Raw genomic sequence first — 10,986 nt, 5'->3', positions numbered from 1 at the left:
GGTGTCCCAAGGTGCTGGTCCCTGCTCCTAGCTCTGCTGGGTGAGGGCTAGCAGTGCCCCAGGGCTGGGAGGGCAGGGGAGACATCAGGGCTGTTTAACCATTAAACCTGGGGCGTCTTGGAAGAGGCGGGGACACTGGCTTCCCTGCCACTTCACCCTGTACCTTGCTCCCTCTCACATTCCCTACAGCCATGAAGCAAACAAAAGGTATGTGCCGGGACAGTGGGGCTTTGTCCTGCAGAGACCCTTCCCCACGAGACACGCATGTCTCCAGGTCCTGCTTCCACACGGAGCAAGGCAACATCAGAGCCCAGGCAGGCCATGGAAAGGAGCTAGAGGCATCCAGGAAAATGCAGATGGACATTGTGGGAGCGCTTGGCAGGAATCTCCCCTTCTTGGGTTTGGGGGTCCTTCTGCTGGAAAATGTGGGGAGCGGTTTTATGGGGAGGTACGCAGGGAAAGGCCTCTGTCTCCATCTCCTGGCTCCAGCCAGCTCTCTGGGGCCCTGATGACCCTTCCCATCCCGCACTCAAAAGCCCTGTAAACCCTCAGGACTGACCTCCATCTGCATACTGCCGCCTGGCCCTACTTTGCCCCCGGTGCTGCAGGACCCCACTGGGCTGGGCAGTGGGTGCGCATTGGACAAAAGCAGCAGGTGTCCTGCTGCTTTGAAATGCAAAAGGACACTAGAGGTGGGGCCAAGGGCCAAGCTCTGCCTGGGCACAGGCTGTAGCGGGGGGGCAGAGTGGCTGGGGGGGGCTGCGTGGACTCAGCAAACCTACCTCACCTGGCGTGGCATGCTCAGCCTGCGAATGGACAAGCCCTGAGTGCTCGAGAGCATGGGGTCTGCTCCCGGCCAGCCACCTCCTGCACTGACCTCTCCTCTCCCTCTGCAGGGCTCGAGGGTGACAAGAAATCCATCATGTAAGTGCTGAGCTCCCCCTGGTTGGGGGCTTCCTGGGGCTCATGGCCCCACAACAGGGCTGTGCCGGGGCACAGCCTCAGCTGAAGTGGTATGGGTCACGGCTGCCAATCCCAGCTGCCTGCCCCAGGAGGGTCTTCCCTCAGTTGTTAACTCAGGAGAGATGTGGGGGACAGTCCAATAGGGAGATCCTCTTGTGGCTTTCCCCAGGGAAGAGGGAGGCACTGGAGCTGTGGCTCCAGCTGGCCCTTTCTGGGAGGAATGGGGCTCCCCATGGCAGGGCCAGGGAGGGCGGGGGGAAGGCCATGCTGCTGCACTAACGTGGCCTCTCCTGCCCTTTATCATTTCAGAAAATTTGAATTTAACCCCAAAGATGGGATCGACAACCCTGCCTTGTCGCTGACTGAGGACATGGGTAAATACCCTTATCTCCCCAGGGCATCCCTATGTCAGCACGGGGTTCTGGCAGCTGGGCATCGTTGGGGTCCTGGACTCTCTCAGCTGTGGGGACATGAACATGTAAGGCAGCGGGGATGGGGAGACCCTAGCCCAGGGTGGGGTAGAGAAATTGTGTTAGGATCCCTGCGGGACCCTGCTCACGGGCTGTGCCCCCACACAGATGGCAAGGGTGTGGGGGAGCCCCGCTTCTTCCTCCTGAGCAAGGGCAGCACAGAGACCTTCGGCTTCTGCCTCCACGAGGAGCTGGGCTGCCAGGGCCACGTCATCCGGCAGGTTGAGATGGGGGGTCTGGCCCAGCGCAGGGGGCTGCAGGATGGGGACCGGCTCCTCCAGGTTAACGGCCAATTTGTGGATCATATGGACCACCGCAGGGTAAGCTGGGAGCACTCTGGGGCTGTGGGAATACCCAGGTCCTCCCTGGCCAGGGGCACAGAGAGTGCCGGACCCCACTGCCCCCCGGGGCCCTGATCCTGCAGGCTGTGGTTGGAGGGGCACCCGGCCCAGGGTTCACAACCTGGGTCCTTCCAGGTGGTGCAGAAGATCAAGGCCAGTGGCAACCAGGTCCTACTGGCGGTGCTGGACAGCAACTCCTACGAAGCAGCCAAAGCCCTGGGCAGGGACCTGTCACAGATGCTGCCAGCTGACATCCGCCCACGCCTCTGCCACATCACGCGGGACAAAAGAGGGTTTGGCTTCAGTGTGTCGGGTCCAGAAGGTAAGGCAGCCAACATGCCTGTGCCGTGAGCCTCCCCCATGCAGCGTCCCTCTCGCCCCGGACTGCCTCTTCTCCTCCCTGCAGGCATAAAGGGCACCTTCCAGCTGTCGGTGAGGCAGGGTGGGCCAGCGGAGAAAGCAGGGGTGCCACAAGGCTCCTGGCTCCTGGAGGTGAATGGGGCCAGCGTGAGGAGCTACTCACATGCACAGCTCACCAGAAAGGTACATGCTCCCGGCACGGCTGGGTGGGGGATCGGGGGTGGCAACATTGCTGAGCACCCTGCATTTCCTATCCAGCTTAAGCAGAGCACCAGCAAGGTGACGCTGCTGGTGGCGTCCAGTGCTGTGGAGGAGTTTTACCGCCTGCGGGGCCTGCGGATCACAGCTGCATTGGCAGATACCTCCTGGCTCCCCTTCAAGGTCCGGGAGCTGCACATGGTGAAGGGTCCAGCTGGCTATGGATTTCTGCTCAAGGAGGATGACTGCAGCTCAGGGGCCACAGGTGAGGGAGCTGAGGGAAGCAATCTCTACCTGAGCAAGGCATGTCTGAAGGTCAGGAATAGCTGCAAGCCCTGTGCCTGCAGCAGAACCCTGTCCCCATCTGCACTTGAGGGTCAGCAGTGCCAGTTCTCCTCTGGCTGAATGCCTCTGTAAGCATCTCCCCACCCTCCCTCTGTCCTGCTGTGGCAGGCCAGTTCCTGTGGGACGTGGATGCAGGGCTGCCGGCTGAGCAGGCAGGGATGAAGGAAGGGGACCGTCTCCTGGCTGTGAATGGTGAGAGCATTGAGGGTCTGGACCACCAGCAGACGGTGCTCAGGATCCGCGCCCATGATGACCAGGTGACACTGCTGGTCATCGACCCTGCTGGCGATGAGTTCTATCAGTCAGTAAGTTTTGGGGACCCAGTGTGGTCCCGCCCTGGCTGGGGACCCCGGGGGTGCTGTGAAGCTGGATGGTGGGATGGGTGTCTTGCCCCCAGGCCTGCACAATGAGGTCCTCCCCAGGGGACCTGGCTCGCCGTGGAGTGCTAGAAGCTGTACGGCTATCCCTCTTCTGCTCTTTCAGATCGGGCTGTCCCCTCTGCTGTTCTTTGAGGACAGTGACCCTGCCTCAGGCTCCTGCATGCCCTCCTTGCCCTCTCCCAGTGGCTCCCCTGGACTCTGTCACATTGAGGTGGGACCAAAGGGACCTGGCTCCTGGCTGGTGGCTACTAGCAGCAGTATAGGGTTCACACAGGTAACCCCTCTTGCCAGGCCTTTGTGGAAGTGCTGCTCACAGCCTGGCACTGCTCTGAGTCCTGGCACCCTCCTGCCCTGCCTGTCCTAATATTTCCCTGGCACCTGTGATGCTGGCAGGAGGGGGCTGACTGGTCCCCTGGCCACAGGGGCCAGGCAGAAAGACCTCTTCAACCTGCCCATGGGGCAAGGGTAGAATGTGGTGGGGTGGGTGGCTGTGTGCTGCCCACAATGCCCCCACTGTGTCCCCGCAGAGCCCATGCCAGGAGGAGCAGAGGAGGCTGCACCAGGCGTTCTAGCAGCCCGGGAGCACTCTGCCACCAGCCAGGCTCCGCCCCCACAGCACCTTGACCCAGGCCATGTCCAGCCCATCGGTGCCCCCCGCCTGGCTCCCCGGAGAGGGCATGGCCATCGCACACACACCTCACAGCATCACACCTCCCAGAGACATCTTCACTGACCGAGGCTGGCTCCAAGCTTTTATTAACTGAGGTGGTGACTTCTTGTAACCTGAAGACAGACCTGTGTCTTTGCCTGTGCAGCTGCCTCCAGGGTTATCTAGGGACATTGCGCCGAAGCCCTTGCCCACCTCCAGGCTCTGGGAGCTCCCAGGAGAGCTGAGGCATTGCCCTCCACACCATGATCCAGGGGACTGGGGAGCCTGAGGCTTGGCTCAGCCCAAGGCTGGTCTTTGGGCCACTGTGTGAAGGGGAAAGGAGCAGCGGAGGCCAATGGGGCACTGGAGGAACCCCCCACCTTTCAGCCTGTTGGCTGAGGACTGCCCCTGCATGGACATCTCTCTTGTGCTCCTCCTCTCACCCTCCCTGTGAACCTGTGGGCAGTGAGTGTCTGCCACCCATCACAGCACTGTTCCTGCATCATCCATTTGGGGTGTGATTAAAGGACAAATCCACACTGCTGTTCGTGTGATTAATGTTATGGAGAGGACTGTGACTCAGCACTGCATCTCAGGGCCAGACAGGAGTCATCTTCTCTTACCTAGCCCGGGGCAGCTGAGATGTTGGGCAGTGGATGTGGGAAGCTCTCCAAATGTGCAGATAGGGAGGTAGGGGCTGAGATCCTGTCTGGTCCCGGAAGCCCCAGGGTACTATAACTACAGGGGGTTGAGGCCAAACTCCTGTATGCACTCCTTGTGCTCCATGGCAATGGTCATTCCTACCTCTTCCCAGTGCTGGCTGGCCTCTGCCATCTTGGCCAGCACAAGGTCCAGACTACCCTGGTGGGAAAGAGGATGGTGAGGAGGGGGGACCATGCTGCCGGGGGAGCCACCCACAGCCACATCTATGGAGGCCACTCACATGGAGGTTCTTCTCATACTCCCTTTCCATGGCATCAAGCCTGCTCTGCAGCTGGGCAATGGTCCTGTACCTCTCTGCTACTGCCTGGATGGCAGTCTCCTGGGTCTGCGGGCTCTCCCTGAGCCCAGTGGCTGTAGGGTATGGGGACAGAGGCAGGGGACACTGAGCACGTGGGCACAGGAGCCTGGCACTGCATGACCAGTGTACAGGAGGGTGCAGGCAGTGTGTGGCACAGCCCCTGCCCAATCCCCTTCATCCCCAGGGTGGTAGAGGGCTCTGGGACAGGGGTGGGATCACAGCATCCCCTTTGCAGTCAGCATCTCCCAAGGTCAGGGATGCAGTGGGAACAGGGTTAGGCTTTGCCTTCAGCTGCTGCCATGCTGACAGCACAGGGTGAATGACTCCCATCTCCCCTGACTTCCCCCAACTGCACTTTGCTGCCCTGGAGCGAACCCCATCCCCATCCACCAGCAAGGGGCAGGCATGTCAGGGGGCCATACTGAGCTGCTCCTGCAGGCTCTTCACCTTCTCCTCCAAGTGCTGGCTGTGGGCTGCTGTCTGCTTCTGCAGGTCTTGGTATTGCTGGGTTGTTTGTGGGAGCCAGGGAAGGGAGAAGGGGACAAATATGGTCACTATAGGAGGGACAAGCAGGTGGTCCCTGTGCTGGGATCACAGCAGGGGCTCCAGCAAGGCCTGACATGAGAGTTCCCCTTGCAGGGTGACGCATCAGAAGCAGCTGTGCATGCACCCTCTCCCCACCTGGCAGGGCTGTGATAAAGCTGGAGGGGGGGCAGGAGGGAGCCCTGGAGGGAAAGTTTTACCTCTCTGTTGAGCGTGGGAGAGTGAAAATGAGCACGGAGTTTTGCATGTGGCAAAGACCGCAAACCTCTGGCTGAGGTTTTACCTCTGCTAAAATCAGTCTGTTCTTGAGCACTAACGGAAATGGCAAGGCAATGACTTTTGCAGGCAGGGAAGCCTCTGCCTCTGTGGTCTCTTCTGCCTGTGCTAAGTACAGGCATCTGGGGTGCAACGAGTCCATGTCCAGAGCCTTTGCATGGGAGGGAGCTGGGCTAGCCAACAACAGGGTGATTTGGGGCTGAGCAAGAGGAAGGCCGAAGGGAGAGGTGGGGTAAGCTTGTCTGGCTTCCCCCAGCAGCACCAAGGTGTGGGGTCCCTGCATCTGTTCCACTGCCCCTCCCACCTCTGCCCTCACCTTCATGAATGTCTCGCTTGTCTTCCCGTGCCTGCTCCAGCGCCTTCTCCAGGTCCTACAGCCTCCACTTGAGCCTTTCATTGTCAGCTTTTGCCTGCCAGGTCATGTCCCTCCAGGGAACTGTGAGCCAGAGACGCAGAGGACTGCCATGGGGACAACGTGCTTCCTGACAGGTGACCCACACCATGACCCTGGCCAGAGCATGGGCAGTCAAAGGGCACCATCCAACCCATACTGGGTGGCTATTCCCTGCCCAGTACCTCCTCAGTACCTTGGCCCAGCAGTGACTTATTCCTAGCCTTTCTCTGCTCCCAAAACCAGGGGGATGTGGACACCTCCTCAGCCCATGCCTGGCCCCAAGCCCTGCCTGAACCACAGTGAATCTCATAGCAAGAAACCTTCCCTTCGCTTCAGCCCAGCACCATGCTAGGGAAGCATTTCCAGGGGGGTGCCCCACTGCAGCATCCCTACCACCTCCCATCTGCTTTCATCATTGCTCCTCTCTTTCTCTGCCACCTCTGCAGCATTGCTGGCCTCTGTAAGCAGCTGCTGCATTGCACACCAGGGACTCTTGGGACAGCACAGGCAGCCCCTGGGGCTGGAGCCCACACGCAAGGGAGGCCATGTGCCATCCTCTGGCATGACTTGCTGCTGGGAAGGGCTAGTTCCTAGGAAGTACGTGCAGGGTAGCGGGCATCCCTTGCTTGACCCAGCCCCTGGCTCCTCCTGACCTTACCCAGGTGCTCTTTTTGCATGCCAACCTCCAGCGCTGTTTTCCTGTGCTTCTCTTCAGCTTGGCTTTCTGCAGCCAGAGGGAAGAAGGAAGAGAGAGTCAAGAGCAGCTCTTTAAAGGGGCTTGGCCAAGGGACACCAAGGGCTGTAAATGGCCCAGGGGAAGTGTGCCTTGGGATGTTTGCCCCAGGAAAACTTGGCTGGGTCACACCTCCAGCTCAAACACCGGCACCAGGGCAGTGTTTGTGCAGACACCTGTCAGACACAGAGTCAAGGTGTAGCCGGTTTTACCTGAAGCAGCTGCCCTGGAGAGATGCGCACTCATTTGGTACTGAGGGCTGGGATTTTGCAGTGAAGATGGGGCAGTAGCCATGGTGCATAAAGGCTTGGAGACCCCTTCCAAAACCCCACCCCAGATGCTTTTCCAGCCTGGTACATGCTTGCACTTTCAGAGACATGTAAGAGAGGCTGGGGCCTGACAGAGCCACTCTCTTTGACCTCCCCCTGGATCCTGCTGGGCTGGAGGGTGCAGTGGGGTGCACGGTGCTTTTGGCAGGGCACTGGACCCCTCTGTTTCCTGTATCTCATCAGGCATAACTGTGCTGCTGCCCTGGCACAGGGTGAGCCAGGCTGGGGGAGATGCAAGAGCCGCAGCCAGCTGTCCTATGGGGCCGCAGTGCAAGTCTTCATCCCAGTGCTCCCAGCTCCTGCTTCCAGGAGTCCCCACTGGCACTGGGAAGCAGCAAGGGAGGGACATGAGAGGCACATTCCTGCTGGCTGGAGGGACACAAGGCCCCAGACTCACCTCCTATGTGTCTCTTCTGCTGTTGCCTCACTCCTTTTCTCCCTTTCCCTTTGCTCTTTGGAGGCATCCTCCTGCAAAATGATACCAGTGCACTCTCAGCAACTGGTGATCACGCACTGGACTTTTGGGGGAGAAAGGGGATGCAGTGGGCCCACCAGCACATGGAGGAAGAGGCCCCTCCTTTCCCAGGAAGCGAGACTCAGAGACATGGAGCTGCCATGTCTCCGCCAGGATAGCTCTCCTGCCAGTACCTGTCCTGGCTGCTAGCACAGACCTCAGTGCCTCAAGATACAGCAGCTGCCTTTGAGGTAACCCCTGCTGTTGTAGCAACTATCTGCAATGAAGGCAGGTTGTTATCTGGCCCAAAACCTGCCTCTGCCTTGCAGCAGCTGAGCATCTCATTCCCATGACAGAGGTGTGGATAGAACGCGCCCTGCGCCCAGCAGAGCACCAGTATGGTCTGAAGCTGGCCCCGCTCCGCAGCACCAAACTGGTCATGTTTGGCTGCAGGATTGTGGAACACACCTCCGATCAGGTATGCTGGACCTCATCCCACTCACATCCCAGAGTGGCAGTCCCAGAGCAGCCCCAGCACGGGTCTAGCTGAGCTGTGGGGCAATGGGGACATGGTGGGGAGGATGACTTTCCCAGGTCACAGCCTGAAACAAGCCTGGCATCTTCCTCCCTTCCTGCCCTGGCTCTCCCCTCCGGCACACCCTACTGCTCAGTGCTGCAAGTTTTGCCTTGGGGACTGTGGTTGGATTTGGATCTTCTTTATACACTAACAGAAGAAGGAAAGGAGAGGATTTCAAACTGCTGTTTCTGCTCAGGATGCAATTAACCCCAAATACCTGGGAGTGGGCAGGTGATTCCTGGGTGCACTGCAGTTCTTCAGCATGATGCAGACCTTGTTGCGTGGTCAGGGCAGCAGGAGCCAGGCAGGCGGCAGGAGCAGGGAGCTGGTGCGTGAAGAGGCTGCAGGGCTATCCACTGCCAGGGCAACATGGGGACGCCTGGCAGGGACACACAGTCCTGCAGAGGAGCTGGCAGGGTGGCAGGCTGGGTGTGGAGAGCCAGGGGAGCTGGGCCTGGGCCAGGGACGATGGTGGGGACCCTGTGCACATGTGCAGGCACAGAAGCTGCCATGCACTTTGTGTACACCCATGCACACGCATCTGAAACCACTGCCCAGCCACGCAGAGCTGAGCAATTAGAGGGGCATCAGTGTGTGCACAGGCCTGGCAGCTAGCTGGCAGGCAGTGTGGAGCACGCAGAAGGGAAGGGGAGCACACACTTACGCCCAGCCTTGGGTGGCACAACCAGCAAGGGACCTAGACACTGCTGTCGCCCACAACCACACATGAAATGCACACAGGCGGCCAGAGGCACCCAGGCACCCAGATGTGCTCTCAGCTGCCAGCCGCCAGGCTGGAGGGAAGCAATTTCAAAACAACCAGCGTGACATGGCTTTCTGGCACAGTGGTGGCAAGTGCTGAGTATGGCCCCAGCCCTGGCAGGGGCCTGAGGGACAGAAGCAAATGGGACCCCTGCAGAGGGGTGCTGGAGTCCTCTTTCCTAAAGGGAGGGAACAGTCCCAAACAAAAGCAACCTTTGCTTGAAGTCTCACATGTAAATACAGCCACGACTTGGAGTGAATCATGCCCAGAGAAGCAGATAGTTAGGAATGCAATTGCTCAAGCATGTTCCCTGATCTCTTTGGATTGGGGCCATGGTGATTTTTATATTTGGCTCCACAAAGCTGGTGTAACCCTCCCCAGCCCTCTCCCCAGGTACTTGTGGTATCCCAGAGCTGGCCACGGCACCCTCCGGTGGTCAATCCGGCTTGACTATTAGCCAGAATCCATTAGCATCTAATGGGAAAAGCCTCAGGAACACGGCCTCAATAAATGTTGACATATTTGAGGTCAATATAATCCTTAGGAAAATTTGCCCAGGTAATTAAAGCCAGACAAGGAGCTGCCTGTCCCAGAAATATTTACCAAGCTTTACCAAAGGCAGCAAAATCAAGACAGAGAGTTTTATAACCAGTCTACACAGGGCTCCCTTGCTATATCTAGTGCTGCATGCTGCTTCCCGCTGTCCCGCCTACCTGACACCTCAGCAAGCCATGTGCTATGCAGGAACTCATCATGAGCCATCAGCCAACACACAGCCCTGGTCTGGGGCGGAGACTCGTGGAGGAAAGCAGCACTGGAGCCGGGATGGCATGGGGCAGCACAGTCCTTTGCCGTGACACAAGCAGGCTGATGTACAACGTGCATGGGCAGCCAGGGCAGGGATAGGAGGAGAGGGATGGCATGCACAGCTTCCCTGTTAGCAGCACCACAGCCTGAGCACAGGGTCCTGTGGCCATGCCCTGGGCTGGCAGGGGCTTAGCAGCCACAGCAGAGCACGGCTCGTCCCTCCTGTGGCAGATGGTGGACCAAGGCAGTGGCTTTTCAGTGCTGCTGTGGCTTTGCACACCTGGCACTCCGGGGGTCCCGGCTCCCCTGTGAGAGTGGGTGCCACAGGAGAAGCAAAGGGGTAAGCTCTGTCGTGGGGTTCATCTCCAGTGCGGACCCTAGCTCCCACGAGGCTGAGGCTGCGCTGTCTAACCTCCAGGCCTGACCCCAGTCTCTGGGTGCTCGCGCTCCTCAAAGTGAGGCTGGCCAAAGTGCAGCATTTGCTGTTTTGTTTTGTCTTCTTTCCTCCTTGAAGCCTGTGCTGTGAGACTGATGCCGTGCTATACCAGCCTCAGCTGTTTTTTTGCAAAGCAAGTGTTGTTCTGCCTGGGAAAGGAGGCTGAAAAGAGGATCTGAAGGCAGTGAAGAAACAGAAGTGAACTTACTTTCGAGCCCATGTCGTAATTTCTGAAGGTTTGGTGTTGTCAGCTGTGCAAAAAGATTGACCTACTCCCCTTTTCCCTCCCTGTTCTTCTGTCTGCTCTCCCCCTGCCGCCCCGGTCCGTGCGCGCTCCCGCCCCCAGGGACCTGTTGGAGCCGGGCTGCCGGTAACGGGGGGAGCAGCTCCAGTGGGCTTTTCCTTCCCCTGCCTTTGCAGAGGGAGACGCCCCAAAGACACCGACAGCAGGCAGGTGCCTTCCAACGGCACCGCAGCGCTACGAGCTCTTCCCAGTTCCACCTCTGCGAAGAAGATGCTGGTTCAGCTTCCCTGCGGCTGGCTTTGCTCCCGCCCGCCGCCGAGCGCGGCCCCAGCGGTCCCGGGGGTGGGTTGGGGTCGTTTGCTCTGCAGCGGCGGCGGGCAGCCCCGCTGCCGAGGGCTCACTTTGGGCTGCTGTCCCCGCCATCGCCCCGGGCCGGGCTCGGTTCCCCTTCCCGCCCGCTGCCCGCCGCGGGGAGAGGCCGCTCCCGCGAGGGAGGAGGCCGCCCGGCAGAGGCGCAGCGCGGTTGCCGGGGCCGCTTCCCCGTTTTCGGGCTGGACGTCCGCCATTCGAAGAAAAGGGAACCCGGCTGCTGGAAAGGGGAAACGATCCTGTTTTGCAGCCTCCGAAACCGGCGCAGCGGGCCCGGGGCAGGCAACGGCGGGCGAGCTCTCCGCCGCCGGGCCCGCCTCTGTCCCGCCGCCCT

At 59.7% G+C, this 10,986-nt stretch overlaps 3 protein-coding genes across 3 annotated transcripts in view; 2 read left to right on the top strand and 1 right to left on the bottom strand.

Moving 5' to 3' along the window:
- Positions 1 to 191: 191 nt before the first annotated feature.
- Positions 192 to 3,666, top strand: PDZD3 (PDZ domain containing 3). Its single transcript, XM_010581494.1, has 10 exons — positions 192 to 207; positions 897 to 924; positions 1,273 to 1,337; positions 1,542 to 1,753; positions 1,910 to 2,096; positions 2,181 to 2,317; positions 2,393 to 2,597; positions 2,786 to 2,982; positions 3,161 to 3,331; positions 3,585 to 3,666. Exons 1-10 carry the CDS (start codon positions 192 to 194, stop codon positions 3,627 to 3,629), a joined length of 1,263 nt encoding a protein of 420 aa, XP_010579796.1. The 3' UTR covers positions 3,630 to 3,666.
- CBL (Cbl proto-oncogene, E3 ubiquitin protein ligase) overlaps positions 3,119 to 10,986 on the top strand; it is a 54,419-nt gene continuing 46,551 nt past the window's right edge. The window contains exon 1 of the mRNA XM_010581454.1: positions 3,119 to 3,131. The gene's annotated coding sequence lies outside the window, so the exon portion shown is untranslated. The remainder of the gene's footprint in view (positions 3,132 to 10,986) is intronic.
- On the bottom strand, positions 4,445 to 7,466 carry CCDC153 (coiled-coil domain containing 153). Its single transcript, XM_010581493.1, is given in 5 exon segments — positions 4,445 to 4,567; positions 4,650 to 4,780; positions 5,150 to 5,242; positions 5,863 to 5,982; positions 7,400 to 7,466. Coding segments are annotated over 5 exon segments (534 nt in total).

Source organism: Haliaeetus leucocephalus, unplaced genomic scaffold, assembly GCF_000737465.1.
Source record: "Haliaeetus leucocephalus isolate CR32 unplaced genomic scaffold, Haliaeetus_leucocephalus-4.0 Scaffold773, whole genome shotgun sequence".
Lineage (NCBI taxonomy): Eukaryota > Metazoa > Chordata > Aves > Accipitriformes > Accipitridae > Haliaeetus > Haliaeetus leucocephalus.
Note: the sequence above shows the minus strand (reverse complement) of the source record. Positions and strands in the feature narration are given on the sequence as shown.